At 43.2% G+C, this 24978-nt stretch overlaps 1 protein-coding gene across 5 annotated transcripts in view; it reads right to left on the bottom strand.

The window, feature by feature from the left end:
• Nucleotides 1-3430: 3430 nt before the first annotated feature.
• Nucleotides 3431-24978, bottom strand: part of LOC124121792 (dual specificity tyrosine-phosphorylation-regulated kinase 1A-like) — a 107455-nt gene continuing 85907 nt past the window's right edge. For 3 of the 5 annotated variants that reach the window (XM_046484864.2, XM_046484860.2, XM_046484862.2), the window contains exons 5-9: nt 24504-24790; nt 23203-23349; nt 22290-22430; nt 20922-21198; nt 3431-10840 (exon numbers count right to left, since the gene is read on the bottom strand). In XM_046484864.2, coding sequence (XP_046340820.2) covers nt 9990-10840; nt 20922-21198; nt 22290-22430; nt 23203-23349; nt 24504-24790 — 1703 coding nt within the window. In that variant the 3' untranslated portion in view covers nt 3431-9989. Of the gene's footprint in view, nt 10841-11455; nt 11509-20921; nt 21199-22289; nt 22431-23202; nt 23350-24503; nt 24791-24978 lie in introns of all 5 variants that reach the window. The other 2 variants (XM_046484865.2, XM_046484861.2) reach the window with 2 other exon arrangements.

The raw sequence follows: 24978 nt of genomic DNA, 5'->3' as shown, positions 1-24978 counted from the left end.
AACCTAGGCTTACGACAGACTAAGCGCTAAGATGATCGTAACTGCCATACTTTAACATAGGCTTACGGCAGTCTAAGCGCTAAGATGATCGTAACTCCAATATTTTAACCTAGGCTTACGACAGACTAAGCGCTAAGATGATCGTAACTCCCATACTTTAACATAGGCTTACGAAAGTCTTAGCGCTAAGATCGCTTTGTGCAAGTGGACCCTGGACTCTATTCCAATGATCCTGCAAATCTTCATTCCGATATGGCTTAGGTTCTCGGCAGATAGATTCTCAGTCTTGTCCATTGCTAACATTACTACAGCTTCAGTGCTGTTACTTATTAGAAAATCACTGGGAAAATGTTCAAGTTTAAAACCGGGTTTATACATTAAATCTCTGTTGTTCCCGTCGTCAATGTCTTAAGTATTATTTTTCTTATTTAAATCCACTATACCTGAAAATGAAAGTCAACCTTCGGGATGGTGTGACGTGGAGTGAGTGAGTGAGTTTGGTTTTACGCCCAGCTATATCACGGCGGGGGACACTAGAAATGGGCTTCACACATTGTACCCATGTCGGGATTCGAACCCGGGTCTTCGGCGTGACGAGCGAACGCTTTAACCACTAGGCTACCCGACCGCCCCGGTGTGACGTGGAACTGGTGTAGGTCCAGTAGTGTCATGGCTGTTGGTGATTTATCCTGAAAGTTGAAAGAAGGGACACTGAAAGTCAGCAACCCAGTTTGTTTTGTTTGTTGTTTGACGCCGCACTCAGCAATATTCCAAGAAAATCATCGAGTCTTGACCAGACAATCCAGTGATTGACAACATGAGCATCGATCCACGCAATTGAGATCAATGATATGTATCAACCAAGTCAGCAAGCCTGACCACCCGATCCCATTAGTCGCCTCTAAGGACAAGCATAGTCTCTTTTTGCGGCAAGCATGGGTTGTTGCTGAAGTGTGCGAGTTGGGTTTAACGCTGCTTTGAACTGTATTCCAGTTGAAGCACGGTGTCCGCTTGATGTCGGAGGAAAACCTGAAGTGATGCAGGTCTCTGGCGCGTAGCACTTTGATGAAAACCAAGAGCATGGTTATGGTGTTGACAAATCCAGAAAGATTCGGGGCGAATGGGCAGTCGAACCAACGAGCACAGGTTTCCGGCGTGTCCAAGGGACGCAACTCTGCACAGCGAATCGCGACGCCTTAGACGACTGGGCCACCCGTGCCCCCTTTCCCTGATGCAGGGATCGCATATGCATAAATGACCGTCATGTAAGTTAAGTAATCAGAATCAATCTGAATTCAACAGCTTCTATTTGTTTTTATGTTCCCCTACTGTCCTTGGAATGGCAGACCAATGTCGTCGTCAGTGTGCGAGAGTCTGCGTCAGTCATGGCGTCACATTGAACGATTTCTGTTGACTTTTCCAAATAAGTATCAAATCATTAATTCCTCAATTCTTGCGACGATATAATCGCAATAATCTGAGCTAATGTATGCAACAAATTTACGACTGAATCTCTCCGAATAGTAGAAAATGTAAAGCTAGAAGTTTGCTTTTTATATTTTCAAACGAGAAGGCCCACTGGAAGGTTTTAGAGCACAGGGTTTGGTTTCATACTTGATTTCATTTGGACCGTTTGTATTGGAGACTTAGACAATTTGTCAACTCATTTTTTTATGGTATGAGTGAGTGAGTGAGTGAGTTGAGTTTAACGCCGCTTTTAACAGTATTCGAGTCATATCACGGCGTGGCAGCTTAATGTGGGAGGAAAGCCCGAAGTGATGCAGGTCTCAGACGTTTACCACTTCGGCGAATTGCTTCGCCTTGGGCGACTGGGCCGCCCGTGCCCCCAATCGAGTCTTGGAACAGGTGATCGTGTGATTGATACTGGTGAGGTGAAATTGGGTTTAACACACATACAGCGACGAGCGTGCGTGTTTGTGGGTGCCCTTGTACGGACAATGCCGGTGTTATAGTACTCCGGTTACATGTAACAGCGGCTTAAAAATTATCGAGTCTTGGGGGATGTTTGTTTGTTTGTTTTGTAACGCCGCACTCAACAATATTGCTGCTATATGACGGCGGTCTGTAAATAATCGAGTCTTGACCAGACCATCCAGTGATTGACATCATCAGCATCGATCCACGCAATTGGGATACGATGACATGCATCAACCAAGTCAGCGAGCCTAACCACTCGATCCGGTTAGTCGCCTCCTACAGCAAGCATGGGTTGCTGAAGACCTATTCTAACACAGGTCTTCACGGGTACTGAGATACCATGCTGCAGTTTAACGTATACAAGGATTTTGTGCAGACCAGTCCTTGTTTCATCCCGTTGATACTGAATTCCAGGCATGGTAACACGTACCATAGTTTAGTATGATGCGGCCGGGGATCGAACCCCCGACCTGCCGCTCTCCTGGCAGGCGCTCTCGCCACAAGACCACTGAGGCGGTCACTGATTGATACAAGTGACATTCAGACACTATAGGATCAGCCTATAGGACATCATGCCCCCTTAATTTGAACACTGAGAAGTACATAACGCCCTTGTGAGTGAGTGGGTAATGTTTTACGCCACTTTTAGCAATATCACGGCTGGGGACACCGGAAAATGGGCTTCACCCATTGTACCCGTGTGGGAAATCGAACGGCGTGACAAGATGAGGTTTGATGGGGTTTAACGTCGCGTCCAAGAGTATTGCACTTATATAGCGACGTACATGCACGTGTGTCTGGGTGGCTGGTCCGAACTAATGCGGGTTATATAGTGCTAGCCCACTGAGATACCATGTCGCAGTTTAAGAAGAATACCCCACTCATACACAGTTTACTGTCTTTTGGTATGACGGCGATGCGGTTCGAACCCACGATCTTCTCCTCTCTGGGCGAACGCTCTACCACTAGACCACGGAGGCGGACGGGTTGACGAGTCAACGCTTTAACCACTAGGTTATTCCACCTCACCAAATCTCTTGTGAAACTTGGAATAAGCTATAGTCCAGCTATATGAGGGCGACCTGTAAATAATCGAGCCTGGACCAGACAAACCATTCTGTCGCCTCTTACGACCAGCACGGGTTACTGAGGACCAATTCCAACCACAAGGTGAGGTGAAATTGGGTTTAACGTCGCGTCAACCAGTATACTCCGAGCTGACCAGTCCTTGTTTTAGCCCCTTAATGCCGAGCGCCAGACAGGGTAACAACAAGTACCATCTTTTAACGTCTTTTGGTATGACGCGGCTGGGGATCGAACCCCGGACCTTCAGCTCTGCCGGCGGACGCTCTACCACAAGACCTCGGAGGCAATTCCAACCACTAGGCTGGTTATAGCAAAGTGTGTAAGGCTTAACAGAGGGCATTAATCTTAGTATCCATGTTTCGTTTGAGATAAGCTAAGTAAATATAAATACAACAACAAAGACAAATTGCAAGCGATGTAGCTTGTTTACTGCCAGACAGGTGACACTACAGACTCAGGATAGGAAACCATGGTCTAAGGGAGGTAACCCATGGTCAAAGGGAGATAACCTCGCAGACAGATGCTTCAGATAAGATGGCGGGGCCTGGCATAAGGCAATGAACTCAGAGTAAATATAAATTTATATCTTAAAATGATGGCTATTAACATGTACAGTGAGTGAGTGAGTTAAAAGTTAAGATATAAACATAATGATGGATAAAAGAAGGCTAATATCTCACAAATAGCTTTGTCTAAAAGTATTAAACAAGATTAAATACAGGCTCAACAATGTCCATTGTAAAATGATTAAAACCAAAAATATAAAGTCAGAAACAGGATACCCAGTACTTCATATTTTCCCTATCAATGCGTATTTCCTTAACACAATTTCAATTCTTCAAACATGATTACTTGTCAACTTCTTTTAACCATTTTATCAAAATGTCTCTGTTCAATTTCGTTCCACTAAATGACAAACAGTTCCTCTGAAACTATATTTAATTCTTTCACTTTCCAAATTACATCTCAGATTCTACGAAACATGATTCAGTCATACAATTTCAATGGTGAAAAACGCCAACTCCTAACCGGTCCAGAAAACACTTTGGGTTATACAAAATGTTCAATATTACCATGTAATCTTGAGTTGTAGAGAACTAACATTTACATTTAGTTTTCCAAATTTCAAAGACAATTCTTCTTTATTCCTTCCAAGATGGACTTCCAATTTAACAAATTCACACCTCTAGGGTCAGTAAGCTGACCTTTCAGAACATGGAAGTCTTAACACAAGAGTGAAGTCAAAATCCACTGCAAGGACACACTAATTATCAGATTTCCACTGAGGGAAGGTTCTTGAAAAATCCACAAATTTTAAACGGTAATGAAAACATTAATTGATCAAAATAGAACTACTGTCTGTTTTTCTTGACAGTGTTGAAACACTGATGCAATTCCGATCATCAGAACCCAGAGTAATCTTGGAATCTCTAAATCCAGTGTTGTCCTCACATCCTATAATGGATGCGAGCTACATTTACTAAAACACAACCCTGTGTTGCCATGGTGACAAGACATTTTCAACCTTATCTGAGATGTGATGACAGTCAACTGACGACCATCATTACTTTAATCTGTAAAATCAGTTTGTTTTTTTATCTCAGGTAAGTTTTAATGAGAATAAAATTATAAAATAATTAAAAACTTTCCAAATGGTTTTAAACAAAGACAGACAACCTCATTGAATAGGTACCTCTTGGCGTAAAGTGGTAGGCTCCGCATTTTCATAGTTCATCTTTAAAAACCTTTCCTCAACACACACGTCAATATTTGACTGAAACAAGTCACACAGCATGACTGGGTGTATTCCACCTTAAGTACAGATGAATCTATGTCTGATTATCGACTTCCTGGAAATATAATGCTTGTTCTCCAGGTGCTGCTTGTCATACAGAAATTGCAATACCATTTTGCTAATCAAAATATATTCATGATCACATTTTTAAAAATCTTCATTAGCACACAACTTTATTCTAAAATCTGTTCATTCTAAAAACTGGTTGCTTGATGGGAGTCATCCCCACATATCAGGGGAATTTTATCCCAGTGGTCCAATAACAACCTTGGGCAACATCAGTTACCTTTCATGACACATCACAAAGCAATACAGGAATTCTCAACAATTTTTGGAAATTAGTAACGCTTCTAGACAACTCAAATATTTCTTAAGTATCTGAATCCGTTCAAATTTATTTTTTTTCACACTGAAAAAGGCACATTAGGAAATCAAATACATTATTCTTAAAAATGAAAATTTGACTTTATCTTCAAAAAATTTCAATATTGCATTGTCATTTCATAATTCAAAATCTCTACAACTGGAAAGGGCAAGGGCAAACGAGGTATTAATTGATGGAATTGTGAACTTCAATTTCGAATCTTTGAAAAACATTTTCCAGGATTTCAATACACTTTTATGAGACTTGTGAAAACTGTCTTTAAAGACATTGGCCCCAAACCAGATGAGAACATGAGGACAACACAACTGTATTGAAGTGCCGCACATTAGAGAAACGAAATTACAAATGTCCTTTATTGCGAGGACAAACCTGTTGTTTTGTGATGATCGAATCGGAAGCTTAGTGTAGCTGAAACCAAGTAGAATAGATAGTCTGTGAATAAGGGGCACTATTGTCTTAACCCTTGGCACTTCACACAGCAAACACGTTTTTCTGGGAATTGTACGATATGAAACAAAGGCAGAGGAATCATTGAGAAACCAAGGATACCGGAGACATTGAAATGCCCTTTGAAATGTAGGACTCCAATCTATGGCATGTGTCTTATCTATGGCCAGTTTGTGGCAGACATTGCAGCACTCTCCCTTTGCTATCATATTAAGTCTTCAGTTAAGAATGAAGATGGCGACATGAAAACAAAGTCGAATGTGTCAATATTCTTTGCTGTTGTAGGTTTGCCATGGGAAGAATTACCAATTAAAAAAAATGGCCACAACTTGTTAATCGGTCTCTGATCAGAGTCCTGCCATAGATGCTTGTCTTACATATACACCGAGAATACAACGAAACGCATCCTTCGGGAATCTAAAAACAAAAAACTTTCACTGTTCCGACCTTCCAAAATGGTCACATAATTGTATTTGAATTTTGAAAAGAAAGAAATTCAGTAATTTTCTGTGAAATAAAAATTACTTGGTGTTTATTGTACTGGTAAGTTTTTGTTTTTTCTTAATGAACATAAAATATGTTTTATTTGTCCAAATGTGAGAAAGCATTTTGACTATTAGGAAGATTGACCCACCAAAGCATGCGAGAAGAAACGATCACATATGGTCATGCTTTTATTTCATCAGTATGTATGCCTTAAATTAGTCCACGTCATACAACATAATATATCACCCTAGCCAAGCCCCATTCTAGAGAAAAGATTCTGTCATCAAATTTTAAAGTCGCCCACCCAATTGGTGTGAGAAAGGACAGATTGGGGTCACAGGTCAAGGACAGATTGTGGTCACAGGTCAAGGACAGATTGAGGGCGAAGGTCAAGCTACAAGTAGTGAACAAGTAGCAGCAACTAGGTCACATGACAATGTGCTGGGCGCGGTACAATCCACACAAGTCTGGGACTGCATGCATACATTGGTCAATCACAATCGACGGCAACTCAATAGCAGCGCATTTTTGGAGGACTATTGAAATATAACATAGGATCCTCGGCATTGTTCGAAAGTAATCTTAGAGGCAATGTATGGAAGTTACGATTATCTTAGTGCTGAGGCCATCTTGAGACTCTTAATGTATGGAAGTTACGATCATCTTAGTGCTGAGGCCATCCTGAGACTCTTAATGTATGGAAGTTACGATCATCTTAGCGCTGAGGCCATCCTGAGACTCTTAATGTAAGGGAGTTACGATCATCTTAGAGCTACGGCCATCTTCGTTAGGGCAAGGGATCCAAGATAAACAGACAGAGCCATTATTTAACCTGATATGCCCTATAACGCACGGACAGTCTGTCAGCCAAGGGAGACAACTCTACAGGTAGAGTTACCTCCCTTGGAGCCTTGGGATCAATGTCAGGGACAATCACAATTTTGAAACTTCTTTTGAAACATCTTCATTACCTTTTGACAACAATGTTACAGTTTCATTTCCACAAACATATAGAAAGGATCCAATACAGAGTTGAACTTCGTTCACAAAATGGCAGATTGAGAAATGTGTAAGGATGTATGCATGCTGACCCAGCTTGTTATGCTGCCCGACCCTGGTCTTGGCGTAACGCGACAATGTTTATGCAAATATGCGTGCTGATGGTCATGTTTGTCTGTCAACGATGTTGCACGACCTTGACCTGCTGCGGAGTGGCTGTGTATAAGGCTACGTTCCTAGCTACGACATTGGGAGACTATATACAAGTAGTAGGCAAACATCATCAACCTCCGCTTCGCGGAACCCTTCAGCTCCAAGCTTGCACAAATTTATTACGATTTTTGAGATGAGACGTAAGATAGACATCTAATACTGCAAGAAAGAGCACATTGTTTGTTGATGATTAATGAAAGTTGTTTTTTTCTGATTAAGGCAGTGCAATGAAATGTTTAAGCTAGGTTGAACCATAATGTTGGTTAATGTGCAGGGATTTATCCAGTTTCATCGACTTGATGATAAAAATGTTTCTTTGCTCTAAATTCAAAGATGTGTCTTGTCTTTGAAAATTATGGAAATTGTTGAAGAGATGTCACTGTGAATTTTATCATATAAGCTGAGAAACGCAAAGAATGACATTTCAATTGGGATTTTTGAAAAAAACAAATGGGAAAATTTACCAGATTTTACGAAAAAACAGTATCTCTGAAACATGAAAGACAAATCCCTGATAATAGAGACAGGAAAAGTAGAGGGAGATTTCACATCAAGCTTGGAACTAAACGCTTAACGGGAGCACAGATCATCACAGCGATGTCTGCCTACTGTAACATATTGTTTGCCTGGCACCTACTTGGGCCCAACCTTTCAATCTTAAATAATAAATAGTCACATTATAGCATACTTCAGTACCAATTTACACATTCTGTTTGTATCAAGCATAATATACAAGCAGTAGAATGACGGTCTTCCACACACAGGGGGACTGAGACCGTCATTCTTCAAACCCACACTTGCTGTCGGAGCCCTTCCTCTTTCCCCGACGGGATGCTCCGGTCGCAGGATGCTCCGGTCCTTATGTACACTATGTACAATTATATTGGAGGAACCGACCCCAGTGGTGACTAGCATATAAACGCTGTTCGGGAGTTGTCGCACTCTGAAGGATTATCATGTGGGGAGGTGCTGCAGCAGTCCATACCCTGCCCACACGAGAATATATACAATGAATGTGTGTCCAGCTTATAAATGAATCAATTGATTTGGCATTGGTCCGACATGTTTCTGTAAGTCGGGAAGACCTTTGTCTTCTTTCACAGCCTTTCTCCGTTCGTGGGGATTGTCTTGCCGTGAGGACCTCACTGCTGAATAACACTACACTCGGAAAGGGTGATGCCGTTCTGCTGGAACAATTCTACAAAATTTTGGCTGACACGTTTGTTGCATATGGGCACACTAAATGTCAGTATTGCCCGTCTTGGTGCACGCTGGTAATGTAAGGAATTTTTTGTCAGACTAACAATGTCACAGAATCTTCTTTTTCTCTTGCTTTACTCATTCAAGGCCAGCACAAGCCCGATCTGTTTGAGAGTCTGTGTCGGATATCCAGTCAAACCTGAACTGTCTGTTGGAGAGTCTTCGTCGGATATCCAGTCAAGCTTGATCTGTCTTTTGGAGAGTCCATGTCAAATATCCAGTCAAGCTTGATCTGTCTGTCGGCGAGTCCGTGTCGGATATCCAGTCAAGCCCGATCTGTCTGTTGGAGAGTCTTCGTCGGATATCCAGTCAAGCTTGATCTGTCTGTTGGAGAGTCCGCGGCAGATGTCCAGTCAAGCCCGATCTGTCTGTTGGAGAGTATGTGTCAGATATCCAGTCAAGCTTGATCTGTCTGTTGGAGAGTCCGTGTCAGATATATCCAGTCAAACCTGAACGGTCTGCAATAGTACGTGTCTGATATCCAGTCAAGCTTGATCTGTCTGTTGGAGAGTCCGTGTCGGATATATCCAGTCAAACCTGAACTGTATGTTGGAGAGTCCGTGTCGGATATCCAGTCAAGCTTGATCTGTCTGCGATAGTACGTGTCGGATATCCTGTCAATCTTGATCTGTCTGTTGGAGAGTCCGTGTCGGATATCCAGTCAAGCTTGATCTGTCTGTTGGAGAGTCCGTGTCGGATATATCCAGTCAAACCTGAACTGTCTGTTGGAGAGTCTTCGTGTGATATCCTGTCAATCTTGATCTGTCTGTTGGAGAGTCCGTGTCGGATATCCAGTCAAGCTTGATCTGTCTGTTGGAGAGTCCGCGGCAGATGTCCAGTCAAGCCCGATCTGTCTGTTGGAGAGTCCGTGTCGGATATCCAGTCAAGCTTGATCTGTCTGCGATAGTACGTGTCGGATAACCTGTCAATCTTGATCTGTCTGTTGGAGAGTCCGTGTCGGATATCCAGTGAAGCCTTATCTATCTGTTGGTGACAGTTCATGGTCAGATATCCAGTTCAAGAGGCATAAGCTCATCAGGGAGAGCTTGCTAGTTCCTTGTCATCACAGCCTGGACAGCACTGTTCAAGAATTTCCTGTGTTGCCACGAAGACATACGCAGCTCTCATTCACCGCATCAGTCCATAGCTCTGGTTCATCGCGTCAGTCCACAGCACTCTGTATATATTCCAAGACATATGCACAAAGAGGATCCCTGTCACTCAACTTAGAGCTTCTACAACTGCAACGGTAGAATCTCCATTCCCCACCATCGTCATGTGGAGGCCGCTTTGAGGCGCGATCCCAGAGGGGAGTCAACCCCACCCCATCCCACCTACAGATGGCACACTATACAAACACACCTAGTCTCTTGCCTGACGTTAATGGCTGGCCACAGGGCTCTGTTGAACGCACACCCCTACCATGGGCGACTCCTCCCCCCTCTCCCCGGCACCGCCAGTCCGGTTGTGCTGACCCGTAGGGTCATGACTGGTCAGGGATGTGGGAGCAGCCGTGGATGTTAAAGCGTAGGGGAAGGCTGAGGGGGGCCATCCTGCTTGTTGACTGAACTGTCCATATTGTCCTGGCGATGAAGGGTACCCGGCCAACTGCATGTTCACCGAGCCTAGTTGGGTGGCCTCGAGGCTGTTTCCGCTCGGATGATGATGAAGTGCGTGTACACTGCCGAGTTCACCTGAACCGGCTATGTTTGTAGCGGAAGACAATTCCGGTGGGGGCACGCCGCTGGGGGCGAAATTCGTGCGGGCACTGAAGCTACTTCTTTCTGGGTCTGAATAGAGTGTTCCGAGCATTAGATTCTGCTGGGACGTTCCGGTCGTCCCGCTGTGGACTGAGTGGCCAGACTGATGTAATGACGTGGTTGATGCCGACGATGAGGGTGAATGGTGATGATGCCGTTGATGTGAGTGGGAATGTGAATGCGACCCATTGCTATGGCGACCGTGGAGTTGGGATACCTCCGCACTGGCCCAGCTTGGCTGCTGTGCAAGTGGGTGATGGTGTGCAGCGTGGTGCGCGGTTGTCGTGACGACGGTCGGGCGGTGGTGGGGACTCTCACAATCCATAGTGGTGTAGCCTCCTCCTCCTCCTCCAGCTCCAGTCGGCGCCCCCTGGTGGTGAGCCGCGGAGTGGGATGACTGCAAGTGTAGATGTGGGTGGTGTTGGTGGGTGGGGTCCGACCGCGCCCGACCACTTGACTGGCTCAAACTCACTAGAAAGGAAGGAAACACAACATGGTTTAGATAATGATGCTGAACACAAGACAAACAGTACAGGACAATGAGAAGAGTTCCTGATAAACAGTTTCACCTCTGAGAACATTAACCTATGCAATGAGATTTAAAATAAATGTTTTGAGTTTTTGTGATAATTTGGGCAAAGAAATACCACTCAAATTTTGAAATGTGCTTAATAAATGACCAAAACAATCAAATCAAAAAAGACTATATTCGATTTCCAATCCAAATAAAAATTTAGAAAAAGAGTTACCTCCCTGTGACCAATGATCCTATCTTTTGTTATTACTCCCATAAAAGCATGAAAGTATAAAAACGTATCAATTTATCAAAATTGTTGCATGAGCATTGCACAACCATGTTAAAAACGTTTGATGTACCTTGGCAGAACAGTTCACAATGAACATCGTTGGATATAAGGTCAAAATGGAGGCGATCACTGACAAAATTTCGAAAACATTTCAATGTGACGTTGTCTGTTTATCAGGAACTTGTATGAAGGAAAAGAGTGGACCGTGGCGGCAGCAGAACAAAAGCATGAAGCAAAAAGTAGGAGTCAGTGTAAATTCTCTAACTTGCTATAAACTCACCATAACTATATCAGATCATGAATGCCATTACTTTGTGATTTTCTTCTATTTTCCTGAAAGAATATTTTCAATAGTTTTCACCAGGCCAGATATATATACCAAACATATACCAAAAGTTAAGCTCGTCAAATTTGTTAGAATAAATTACGTTATCATTTTGTTATTGTCAGAGAATTTGGTTTAAATAGTTCTACGAAGGGATTAACGTAATATAAGACATCGGAATCCAACGTGTTAACAGAGAAGACTACAACTTAAAATAAAAACACAGAAATGATGAGGACGGATACTTGGACGTGTTGATGAAAGGAATAATGGAAAGAAATGGAACTGCAGACAGTTGGTGTGACAGACAAAAAGTCTCAACATGGCATCACAAACGCAGAGCAATATCCTCACTTCTTACTAGGGCCGTTACGATTTACTCGCGTATACGGTGAATCAAACCGTATCCATTCATGAATTGAATTCGTTATTCGTGGCCACTAGAATCGAATATTTATGAATATGCAATCATGTGCATTTACATACCCTGTACCTAAAACATCCATAAGAACATATGATATGCATAGATTTCTTTAAAGACAACACTCTTATAATATTTAATTTGACAGGAATTTGGTCACTGGTCATTGTAGCATTTGAGCAGATACTAAGACTAAGTACCCAGACAAGTGCAGTATTTAAATGTATAATATAGATAATTAACAAACCATGTCAAATAGTTTATGTTGTTGTTGCCTCACTGAACATGCTGAATATAACAAATAATACATCAACTGCTGACTTATTATTGTATTCGTGAATTAATATTCGCAGGGTATGAAACTCCAAAAAATTTCAGCCAGACCACAGGACTGGCTAGCTGAAATACTTGCCAGCCCTGACCAAAACCTGCCTGCCCACTATAATCATATGTTTCTCAGGATAATTTAATTAAAAATATGAAAACTGATTGCTTGTAGCATAAGCGCATCGCTAAATGTTAGGTTGTCTAAAAGCTAACAGGGTTTTCTTTTTGGTTACATTTTATCATTCATCTTTACATGTGAATTAATGCTTACAATCGGGAAACATTTAGAATATTTTCACCTATGAAATATAACCCGACCGTCGGGCAGGGGGATTTGAAAATCTGACAGCCCGAGTTGAAATCAACCCGTCTCGGACGGTCGGGCAGGCAGGTATTTCGAACGCTGATATTCGTATTCGCTACCCTATATTCGTGATACGAATCGTATTCGCCTCATAGTGTATTCGTTGCAGCCCTACTTCTTACTTCATCTTTTCTTAACATTTACCAGGGGGCAATTGCTTGTTTGATCCGAAGTCTGAAGCAAATGTAAGTAAAAAGGCCCAAATTGGAACTAAAACGTTGCCAAGGCATGTTCTAATACCAAATGTTTTGGCTTTTCCGAGACTTGTGTTTCAGTGATAACAGAACCACACAACAAGGCAAGGCTTCAATGTTTAGCTTTACAAATGTTTGCATTGAATGAAATATCCAAATACTTTGAATTAAGAAAAGATACTGTTGTATTGATTGACTTGTCCTGCACTTATTGATTTGTACTGTGTATATTGATTGGTGCTGCATTTACCGATAGGTACTTCAATTATTGATTTGTACTTTATTTATTGATTGGTACTGTCTTTATTGATTCATATTGATTGATTTGTGCTTTATTTGTTGACTTGTATTTTAAATCCCCTGAAAAGGTAATACTGACAGATGGTTAACCTGAAGACCCATTAACTCCCCCCAAACTTAAGGAATCAAAGACTTTTATCTGACATAAAACTGCTCCGTAATAATTGCTGCATCAATATTTGGGATAACACTTTCTTAGTAAAGTACAGATTCTCATACTTTTTGGGGTTGAGTCCCATCCGGGATTCGAACCCACACTGCCAGAGTGAGGCACCTAATCGCCAGAAGGGGGAAAAAAAAGTACGAGAATCTGTACTTAACAAAGAAAGTGTTGTCCAAATAAATAATTTATTAAACACAAGGCATGGCAAGTCAGCAAGAACATTGGTCAATCTCTCCAGGAAATGACGCAATGTGTGTTGGACATATTCTCGAGTTGATCAGATATTAAAACTGCATTTGTGACACCGGTCTTGGAAGTAATTGTTAATAATTGTTTTAGCTGAAAGAGAAATACATGCAGAAACTATAAATTCTAATCCTGCGATGAAAACAGGCTGGAATTTGAATTAAATTTGAATTTTCTCAAATAACCGACTAAAACACACAAGCTCTAAAATGAGCTTGACAACGTCTGTTCCTAGCTTACAGCCAACACCAACGTTCCTACACCACTACATATCTTTCTCAAACACCTTGGAAATCTTGGAACAAATAAACCCAAAAGATGAAATGAAAATTCTGCTATGTTTCATTCTATCATTGGAAGCATAAATGAAGCATAAATTAATTAAAACCATACACTTAGCGTGTTAGACAAAAATATATATATCTAAACCATAAATTGACATGTTCTCCATTGTTTGTTAAAATAGGGGCACGGGTGCTCCAGTCATCTAAGGCATCACAACTGGCTATATACAGTTGCATCCCTTGGACGCACCAGAAATATATGATTTAGGATCGAATCCCGGTTCATCCCAATCATGTTTGTCAGTTACCGTTTCCGTGAGTTTCACAGAAGTGGTAAACGTCTGAGACCTGCATCACTTCAGGCTTTCCTCCCACATCCATCTGACACACTGTGATACAACTGGAATACTGCTAAAAGCAGCTAAACCCAACTCACTCACCCACCTAATTTATATTTGAATGAACATTAAGCACAAACATCTTGTTATTTGATTGTCCTTTAACAAAGTTTTCCCCAATAGGAAGGTAAAAACATTATATAAGAGGAAACGGAGGTTTGTCAAAGAGAAAAGAAATAAGTCATTGAAGACAAGCTATTTGATAAATCGGGAACAGAATTGCTGTGATGGTGAACACTTTCCCATTTATCAACCTTGTACCATCTAGCCATCGAAATTCATGTGGTGTGACAATCAACCAGATTTCAAGAATATATATATTTTTTAAATTTTCATTAAATGGCATTAAAGGAAACTCATAAACTTGTAATTTCAAAGTAGGTTGTGTTAGCTGTTCAGCTTTGAACCAAACATTTTGCAATTTTGATATAAACAGAAAGAGCCAGAGCAAGATTTGTAGTCGTGGGCAAGCCAACCAGAATCACACAACACTGTCTGTGGTGGGCGTGCCCTGGCAGGGAGGGGAGGGGAGGGGAGGGGAGGGGAGGGGAGGTCAAAGTATAGGTGTTGTGATTGCTACACTGTAGGAAACTGTACTCACATAACTGTCAACTGTATTCACATAACTGTATTCATATAACTGTCGATTGTATTCACGTAACTGCCAACCATATTCACATAACTGTCCCCTGTATTCACATAACTGCCAACTGTATTCACATAACTATCAACTGTATTCACATAACTGCCAACTGTATTCACATGTCAACTGTATTCAAGTAACTGTCAACTGTATTCACATAACTGTATTCATGTAACTGTCAACTGTATTCACATAACTGTATTCACATAACTGCCAACTGTATTCACATAACTGTATTCACATAACTGCAAACTGTATTCACATAGCTGTCAACTGTATTCACATAACTGCAAACTGTATTCACATAACTGTCAACTGTATTCACATAACTGTATTCATGTAACTGTCAACTGTATTCACATAACTGTATTCACATAACTGCCAACTGTATTCACATAACTGCAAACTGTATTCACATAACTGTATTCACATAACTGCAAACTGTATTCACATAACTGTCAACTGTATTCACATAACTGCCAACTGGATTCACATAACTGCAAACTGTATTCACATAACTGTCAACTGTATTCACATAACTGCCAACTGTATTCACATAACTGTATTCACATAACTGCCAACTATATTCACATAACTGTATTCACATAACTGCCAACTATATTCACATAACTGTATTCACATAACTGCCAAATGTATTCACATAACTGTATTCACAGAACTGCCACCTGTATTTACATAACTGCCAAATGTATTCACATAACTGTATTCACATAACTGCCAAATGTATTCACATAACTGCCAAATGTATTCACATAACTGTCAACTGTATTCACATAACTGTCAACTGTATTCACATAACTGCCACCTGTATTCACATAACTGCCACCTGTATTCACATAACTGTCAACTGTATTCACATAACTGCCAACTGTATTCACATAACTGTCAACTGTATTCACATAACTGCCAACTGTATTCACATAACTGTCAACTGTATTCACATAACTGCCACCTGTATTCACATAACTGCCACCTGTATTCACATAACTGTCAACTGTATTCACATAACTGTCAACTGTATTCACATAACTGCCAACTGTATTCACATAACTGTCAACTATATTCACATAAAAGTCAACTGTATTCACACAACTGTCACCTGTATTCACATGTCAGTCACTACTGTATTCATGTAACTATCGACTGTACAGTACAGAACTCAACAAGAATTTGCCATCACGGCAGCATAAAGCACAAAGCACAAAGGGATGGATATGTACTTCTATGTCTTCCTGTACAATGTCCCGACCAAAGAGGCAGTTGTATGAGCAGCATTGATGCAGAGTAAGTGAGGGAGCACTGCCTTCTTTACAGCTATCAGCCATAGTCAAGCCAATCATGGCGTCCTGTATATATTTGAGGCTCGGCCATAAAGACTTCTGGTTGACTGTATAAGCACGGTGCTTGCTGTTAGAGGTACGATGACCCAACAGGGCTTGATTTAAGGAAACTTGATAATACTTGCATGTGCATGTTGATATGAAAACTTAGTTGCACCAGAAATAACCAGGTTGTTGTGGAGAAAAGAAACGCTTAGTCAGACACAAATTTGAAAAAAATTTAACATGCACTTGGTGCATGTAGAAATAAATATTAGCCTTTTACAGCGTTAGAAATTGGCACTAGTCCTGTAGTCCTTACCAAACTGCCCAATAGTAAAGGTATCCTAAGGACTCGTAGAAATTGGCCCATTTTAAGGGTTTTGCTATATGTTATCATTATAAGGACTAGTGGACAAAAACTGTTAGTTTCTAACCCTGATAGGTTGCATTTTTGAAGAATTGGTTGTACAGGTGCAAATTTTAGATGGTTAAATCGAGCCCTGCACACTATCAAACAGCCCACACAGCTTCCAGCTCATTCTGGGATGAATGCAAATTTATCTGAAACATTAACCAGCCCGAATGGTTTATCATTTTTAAAGACACACCCCCTTCTACCTGCCCTCACAATACCTTTGGTTTCACATTCGAGTGAGTGAGTGAGTTGGGTTTCGTGTCGCTTATGTTTTCAATGAACAGTGGCGTGACAGGTGTATCTATTTTGCGTTCTTAAAACCTGCTACAAGTGATTAGAAGGGTTGCGTATTGGCAAAATACTTTTGTTGCGATATATTGGGAGACATATTGGGAGCTTAAGTGTTTGACAGTGAGAGCACAAGAAATCTCACTGGGGAGACATGGGTGAGGTCCTGGGGACCAATTCAGGGAGACAAGCATGAGGTACTGGGGACCACTGCTGGGAGACAAGCATGAGGTCCTGGGGACCAATTCAGGGAGACAAGCATGAGGTACTGGGGACCACTGCTGGGAGACAAGCATGAGGTACTGGGGACCACTGCTGGGAGACAAGCATGAGGTACTGGGGACCAATTCAGGGAGACAAGCATGAGGTACTGGGGACCACTGCTTGGAGACAAGCATGAGGTACTGGGGACCACTGCTGGGAGACAAGCATGAGGTACTGGGGACCACTGCTGGGAGACAAGCATGAGGTACTGGGGACCACTGCTGGGAGACAAGCATGAGGTACTGGGGACCACTGCTGGGAGACAAGCATGAGGTCCTGGGGACCAATTCAGGGAGACAAGCATGAGGTACTGGGGACCACTGCTGGGAGACAAGCATGAGGTACTGGGGACCACTGCTGCCTGGAAATCACTCCAGACCCAACATCTGACTTGATATGAGCATTATTCACATACATAAAGCTCTAAGTATCCGTCGAGGTGGTATCTCCCCAGACAGAATACCCTGTTACTTTCCTAATTCTGTGACTGTTTTCTGACAACAAAACAACCAATGCTATCATAGCATTCTGTTCCAGAATAGCCTTGTCAACACCTACACCCTCTCACACAAACCCCCCAGATGTGGGGGAAAAAAAGGGAAAATGAGGGAAAATGAGAGAAAAAGACAAAACAGAACTTTCACCTTTAAAAAAATAATTAAATTCAACAGGAAGAAAAACCCAAAACCAAATGGACCAACTTCCTAGACAACCCCTCTTAGTGCATGAACAGAAATTAACGAAATTCTATCAGCTGATTTTTTGTGGGTGTGTGAATTTAACCCAAAGATCAGCTGTTGATTAAATGTAAGATGAAAAGATCATATCTGAAAAATGCAAAAGACAACCCAAAAAGAACGGCCAGAAAGTGCCAACCCCTGCATCTGCATGTACTCTATAAATAAACTGAAAAAATACAAAAACAGCCTGCCTCTTATTCTCTGCACGCATTCCATGGGCTGCCTTAATGTGCATCTATTTTTAGCTCATGTGCATAGCAAGGGTTGAAGCCAGCATGGTCTATTTATAGACTGCATGCATAACGGACTGTGCCTGTTGGGGGCTGAGTTTATTGATTGTAATAGAAAACGATGGAGATGGTGACGTAAGCTGCAGTTTCCAGGGAGAATCATGTACGTGCGTGTGTGCGAGTGTTTGTCACACCTCTGTTGCCAGGGGCAACCACACCTGCATCGCCAGGATGAGGAGCAGGGAGGGGAGAAAGAATGTATGGTGCACGGCCATGTTCTGCCCTGACTACAGATTAAATATTATGCTAAGTCCTGTTCTCATAGCTTATATTGTGGTTATTAGTTTAATATGAAACTGCTGCATTTTCAATATAGATTTTTTTTAAATGGAATAAAAATATAAAAAGAGCGAATTTTACATGATCAGTACTTGAAATTTAGACTGTTTCCTCTTACATAAGTAAGAATATGGTCTGTTTTTCCCAAAATGAGCATTAAAAATAAGGGATCTCCCAATGGGAAAGCATATTTCAGGGGGCCTTAGACGACATCACAATAGCTGTAACCTGAAGGATCTCCCTAATTTATTACACTGCTGTTGGGTGAGTTGCTCGTCAAGTTGTTTTGAAGTCAGGGGTGTTCCTACAGAAATAGCCTATTACTGGACAGGAGTGTTTCCAGACTGAAGGGAGAGGGTAGATGCAGGGACGCCGATGCATAGCTTAGTAGGAAATGGGAAGGGTTGAGGTCATAGTTCAGGGGTCAGGGGCTGTGAAACACTTTGTTGTGTTAAGAAGACAAGTTTAACTGCATGGGGTCAAATTGGCTTTAGTTGATGCTTGAGGGCTAAGAGGGCGGGGCAGGGCAGGGGGAGGATGGTGATAGCTTTGGTGGGGCAAGGCAGGGCAGGGGGAGGATGGTGATAGCTTTGGTGGGGCAGGGCAGGGCAGGGCAGGGCAGGGCAGGGCAGGGCAGGGCAGGGCAGTTCAGTTTACTCAGGGGGAGGATGGTGATAGATTGGGTGGGGCGGGGCGGGGCGGGGCAGGGCAGTTTACTCAGGGGGAGGATGGTGATAGATTGGGTGGGGCGGGGCGGGGCGGGGCAGGGCAGTTTACTCAGGGGGAGGATGGTGATAGATCGGGTGGGGCGGCAAGTCGGTGGTATGAGGAGTTTGGTTGAAGATTCATGTCGGCTCAGGGCGATGGATGGTGGGGAGGGGCAGAGTTGGGTGTGGAACAGGGCCAGGCAGGGAACAGAGCTAAGTGACGTGGGTTCCAGCAAGGAGTCAAGTGTGTGCTTGGAAGAGCAAGGGCCTAAGTGGGCGGGGAGGGAAAAAGCAAGGGCTTAAGTGTGTGCTTGGAAGAGCAAGGGCCTATGTGGGCGGGGAGGGGAAAAGCAAGGGCCTAAGTGTGTGCTTGGAAGAGAAAGGGCCTATGTGGGCGGGGAGGGGAAAAGCAAGGGCTTAAGTGTGAGCTTGGAAGAGCAAGGGCCTATGTGGGTGGGGAGGGGAAAAGCAAGGGCTTAAGTGTGTGCTTGGAAGAGCAAGGGCCTATGTGGGCGGGGAGGGGAAAAGCAAGGGCTTAAGTGTGTGCTTGGAAGAGCAAGGGCCTATGTGGTCGGGGAGGGAAAAAGCAAGGGCTTAAGTGTGTGCTTGGAAGAGCAAGGGCCTATGTGGGCATGGAGGGAAAAAGCAAGGGCTTAAGTGTGTGCTTGGAAGAGCAAGGGCCTATGTGGGCGGGGAGGGAAAAAGCAAGGGCCTAAGTGTGTGCTTGGAAGAGCAAGGGCCTATCTGAGCGGGGAGGGGAAAAGCAAGGGCTTAAGTGTGTGCTTGGAAGAGCAAGGGCCTAAGTGGGCGGGGAGGGGAAAAGCAAGGGCCTAAGTGTGTGCTTGGAAGAGCAAGGGCCTATGTGGGCGGGTAGGGGAAAAGCAAGGGCCTAAGTGTGTGCTTGGAAGAGCAAGGGCCTAAGTGGGCGGGGAGGGAAAAAGCAAGGGCCTAAGTGTGTGCTTGGAAGAGCAAGGGCCTATGTGGGCGGGGAGGGGAAAAGCAAGGGCCTAAGTGTGTGCTTGGAAGAGCAAGGGCCTAAGTGGGCGGGGAGGGAAAAAGCAAGGGCCTAAGTGTGTGCTTGGAAGAGCAAGGGCCTATGTGGGCGGGGAGGGGAAAAGCAAGGGCCTAAGTGTGTGCTTGGAAGAGCAAGGGCCTATGTGGGCGGGTAGGGGAAAAGCAAGGGCCTAAGTGTGTGCTTGGAAGAGCAAGGGCCTAAGTGGGCGGGGAGGGAAAAAGCAAGGGCCTAAGTGTGTGCTTGGAAGAGCAAGGGCCTATCTGGGCAGGGAGGGGAAACGCAAGGCCAAAATGTACTAGAGGGCTGAAATGGGAGGGGTGTGATTGTGACATAACCATTCTCTATATTAATGGCACTGCCCTTCAGCCGGCTCTCACAGTGTGCAAGCCAGGAGCGTCTGACAATTAGGAGGGTGTTGAAAGTAAAACTAGCCACAAAGATACTCAAGCAGAAGTATACGAGAACAGATGAAAAAAACAAACTGCCTTGGTAGATCATGTCAATTTAAGGCAACTGTAAAAGAAAATTTAAAAAATAAAATAAAAAGATTCAATATTGAAACAATAATTTCATTAAATTTTGGAATGATCCCAAAGCGACTTTGCGTTGGTGATTTAAGCAGAGAGTATGTTTGTGGTGTATGAACGTCATCCAGCTAAGGTCGGTTGTTGTGACTGTGGTTGGCGAAGGGCCCTAGGGTCTATATTACGTGACACGTAGCGTCTAAAGGACCGGTCTACCTGCAGGCCCACACTGCTGTTCCATCGCAGGGCTAGTTGAAGTGCTATTTGACGTGTTCGTACTTTCGTCTGTCGTCTTCTTGAAGAAGTTGTGCTGCAACCCGTAGTATGGTGTGATGCGAGTTTTCGGGTCATAGTCCAACATTCTTAGAATCAAGTCCTTGAACTTGAGGTAGTCTGCCACCGTGTGACCCGGCTCGCCCGCCCTTCGACCCCCTGGACCTCCTGTTTCGGCACCAATAATATCATGGAGTTTCCTGCTTCCTGCCTGCTTGTACTGGAACAGACAAGAGTGAGTGAGTGAGTGAGTGAGTGAGTGAGTGAGTGAGTGAGTGAGTGAGTGAGTGAGTGAGTGAGTGAGTGAGTGAGTGAGTGAGTGAGTGAGTGAGTGTTTTTGTTTCACGCCGCACTCAGCAATATTCCAGCTATATGACGGCAAGTCTGGACCAGACAATCCAGTGATTGATAACATGAGCATCGATCCACGCAATTGGGATCAATGACATGCATCAACCAAGTCACCGAGCCTGACCACCCACTCCAGTGAGTGAGTTAATGCTTTACGTCACATCGGCAATATTTCAGCCATATCGTGACGAACCACCCACTCCAGCATGGGTTGCTGGTGGCCAATTCAAATGAGGCATCCCCTCTGGTTTGTGTAATATTTGAGGGAGTAAGTGATATGTCTTATGCCACATCAGCACCAAGGATGATTGAGGAGTTAGTGAGTTTGTTTTATCACAGCTTTGTTTGTTTGTTGTTTAACGCCGCACTGAGCAATGTTCCAGCTATATGACGGCGGTCTGTAAATAAGCGAGTCTGGACCAGACAATCCAGTGATGGACATCGTGAGCATCCATCCACGCAATTGGGATATGATGACAGGCATCAACCAAGTCAGCGAGCCTGATCACACGACAAGCATGGGTTGCTGAAGACCTATTCTACCCCGGATCTTAACAGGTCTTATCACAGCTTTGAACAGTATTTCAGTTGTATCACACCTTGTCATCCTGATGTGGGTGGAAAGACTGCCTTTTCATCCAATATGTGGGGGACACCAGAAATGGCCTTCACACACTATACCCATGTTGGGAATCGAACCCGGGTCTTCGGAGTGACAAGCGAACGCTTTAACCACTAGGCTATCCAACCAACCCTCTATGAGAAGTGAGTGAGTGGTTTTACGCCGCTTTTAGCAATATTCCAGCAATATCACGCCAGGGGACGTCAGAAATGGGCTTCACACATTGTACCCATGTGGGAATCGAACCCGTGTTTTCAGCGTAACAAGCATCGCTTTAACCACGAGGCTACCCGACCGCCCCAGAGGGCTAGGAGGAAGAAGTGTCCGAGTGGCCATACCTTTTTGTTATCCTTCGGCCGCTTACAGGCATATGTACCATCAGGTTGCTGGTCAAAGTACTTGCGAGCTTTTGGTGCTTGGTCTAGGATGTGTTTGGGTGGCATCCCGAGCACCTCCACGATCTTCATCATCTGGTCAAACTGCAACAACACAACACAGGTGAATTTAGCTCGGATTTGAGTCAGGGAGAACTGGGATTCGAACTCACGACCATAGGTTTCTGGCGGCCCAAAAGTAACAGGGATAGAAACGTAACTTCTTTACAAATTCTAGGGGAACATATCTCAATACCTTGTCATGTTTGTTGTTTAACACTGCATTCAGCAATTTTCAAGCTATTTGACAGCGGCCTGTAAGTAATCTAATCTGGACCAGCAACTAACCAAGTCCACTGAGTCTGACCACCAAAACATCCTGAGCAATAAGACTGTCGTAAGTCTATGTCAAGGTATGGGACTTAGTGCTAAGATCGCTTTGCACAACGGCACCCTGATCTTTCGAGAAGGACCAATTGCAGGCTAGTAGGCTAGAGCGAATCCGAAGATTGCCATTGGTTTGTTGGTTGGTTGGTTGGTTGGTTGGTTTGTTGGTTGGTTGGTTGGTTGGTTGTTTAACGCCGCACTCAGCAATATTCCAGCTATATGACGGCGGTCTGCAAATAATCGAGTCTGGACCAGACAATCCAGTGATTAATATCATGATCATCAACCCACGCAATTGGGATCGAGGACATGCATCAACCAAGTCAGCGAGTCTGACCACCCGATCCCGTTAGTCGCCTTTTACGACAAGCATAGTCACCTTTTACGGCAAGTATGGGTTGCTGAAGACCTATTCTACCCCGGATCTTCACAGGTCAGTTATTGCGGACACTGGTTCCGACTCTGCTAGTTGGTAGGGAGGGGAACATACCTCATTTGAACCAGCAAAGAGAGGCTCTCCCGTGTGCATCTCGACCAGGATGCATCCTAAACTCCACATATCTATAGCCAAGTCATATGGGATCCCTAGCAACACCTCAGGAGACCTGTAGAACCGACTCTGGATGTACTGGTATATCTGAAAACAACAAACAACGTTTCAAATCGTACATCGTAAGAAAATTTCAAGAGTTCTAAGATAGCCATGGTCAAGTTTGATAGGCATTCTGCTGTATAATGCAGCAGATGGAAATATTCCAGATAAGGTTACCTGTGAATGATTAAGTCTGGAACAGGCAAACCTGTGATTGATATTATAACCGAGTCACTGAGCCTGACAACCTGATTCATTCAGTAACCTCATACAACAAGCATGATACGTAGCTTGGGTTGTATACTCCCCAGGGAGCTCAGAATGAAAAACCGAGTGCTCACTGATCGATAAAGTTGCACTTAGAGCTTCCATGAAGTATGGAGTCATGCACTTAACAAGCTGCTATTATTATTTACAGATTAAAATATTTAAAAAATGCAGCAAAGAGGGTTTGGGTGATCCTGGCACAGTCAGGCTGGTTAGGCTCATCATCAGCTCAGGGCCCTTGCCCCCTCTACGCGCAGCCCAGACAGCGAATGGGACTCCTGCTAGGAAGCGCTGTGTAGTCAAACCCACCCAGAACTTCATCGTTATCATAATTATTATTATTATTATTCCTCAAGGTTAGACACAGCTTCTAGTCATTCAGTCCAGTGATACTCTAGAGTGACTTGCCTTTTCCCTAACTCAAGTTGTAAGAATGGTGGACCAGATGGACATGACATTATTTAGAGTTATAGACCCTTGCTCTTCCAAGCACACACTTAGGCCCTTGCTTTTTCCATACCGTATTCAACGTAATAAGTGCCCAGGGCGCACTCAAAATTACAAATCGGGGGCTCTTATTAGAATATTATTTTGGTGAAAAAACAGAGTCAAAATATAAATTTTGTGGTTTATGCTGACATTCTGAAATGTTTATGTACGAAAGATATTTTTTTCAAGAATTTAACTGCCCATAATTAAGGGTGCATATAACACACAAGTGCGTATCGTACAAGAATAAGAAAGTCTTTTGAACATTGATCAATTGGAAGGGTGCTAATTGTGATTGTTCATGAGCCAATATCTTAGCAAATGTCGCAGTGGGCGCTTATTAGAGCGGGACGCTTATTACGTTGAATACGGTATTAACATCTGTCTGTGTGTTCAGGCGACAGCGGGAATTATTTCACAATACATGACAAGAAACTACTCACCCTCTGTCCTAGCTGACAGGAGCTCCCAAAATCCACTATTTTGATTGCACTCCTCTTGGGGTTACACAATAAAATATTCTCTGGCTTTAAGTCGCAGTGAATAATATTCAGCTCAGGAGTGGCCAAAAATAACAAGGCCGTGCACAGCTGCTGAGCAAATTTTCGAGTCAAATTTAACGACACACCTCTAAAGTTTGTGTTACGTAACAAGTCGTACAAATTGTACGATAATAGTTCAAACACCAAGCAGAGATGATTCCGAAACATGAAATGCCTCTTTAACCTCACTGAAACAGAAGAGAGAAACTGGAATTAGTCAACATTCAAGAACAGCTTCTAAATATTATGGAAATGGAGAGAGAGAAAAAATAAGGTTATGCAATGGATGATGTTTACATGTGTTTACACATTGGTTCAGATTAAATTTTACGAATACAAAACATAGGACTTCAAAACATACTTTCAAATTTTCGAC

This window comes from Haliotis rufescens, unplaced genomic scaffold, assembly GCF_023055435.1.
Source record: "Haliotis rufescens isolate VD_foot unplaced genomic scaffold, xgHalRufe1.0.p SCAF_18, whole genome shotgun sequence".
NCBI lineage: Eukaryota > Metazoa > Mollusca > Gastropoda > Lepetellida > Haliotidae > Haliotis > Haliotis rufescens.
Note: the sequence above shows the minus strand (reverse complement) of the source record. Positions and strands in the feature narration are given on the sequence as shown.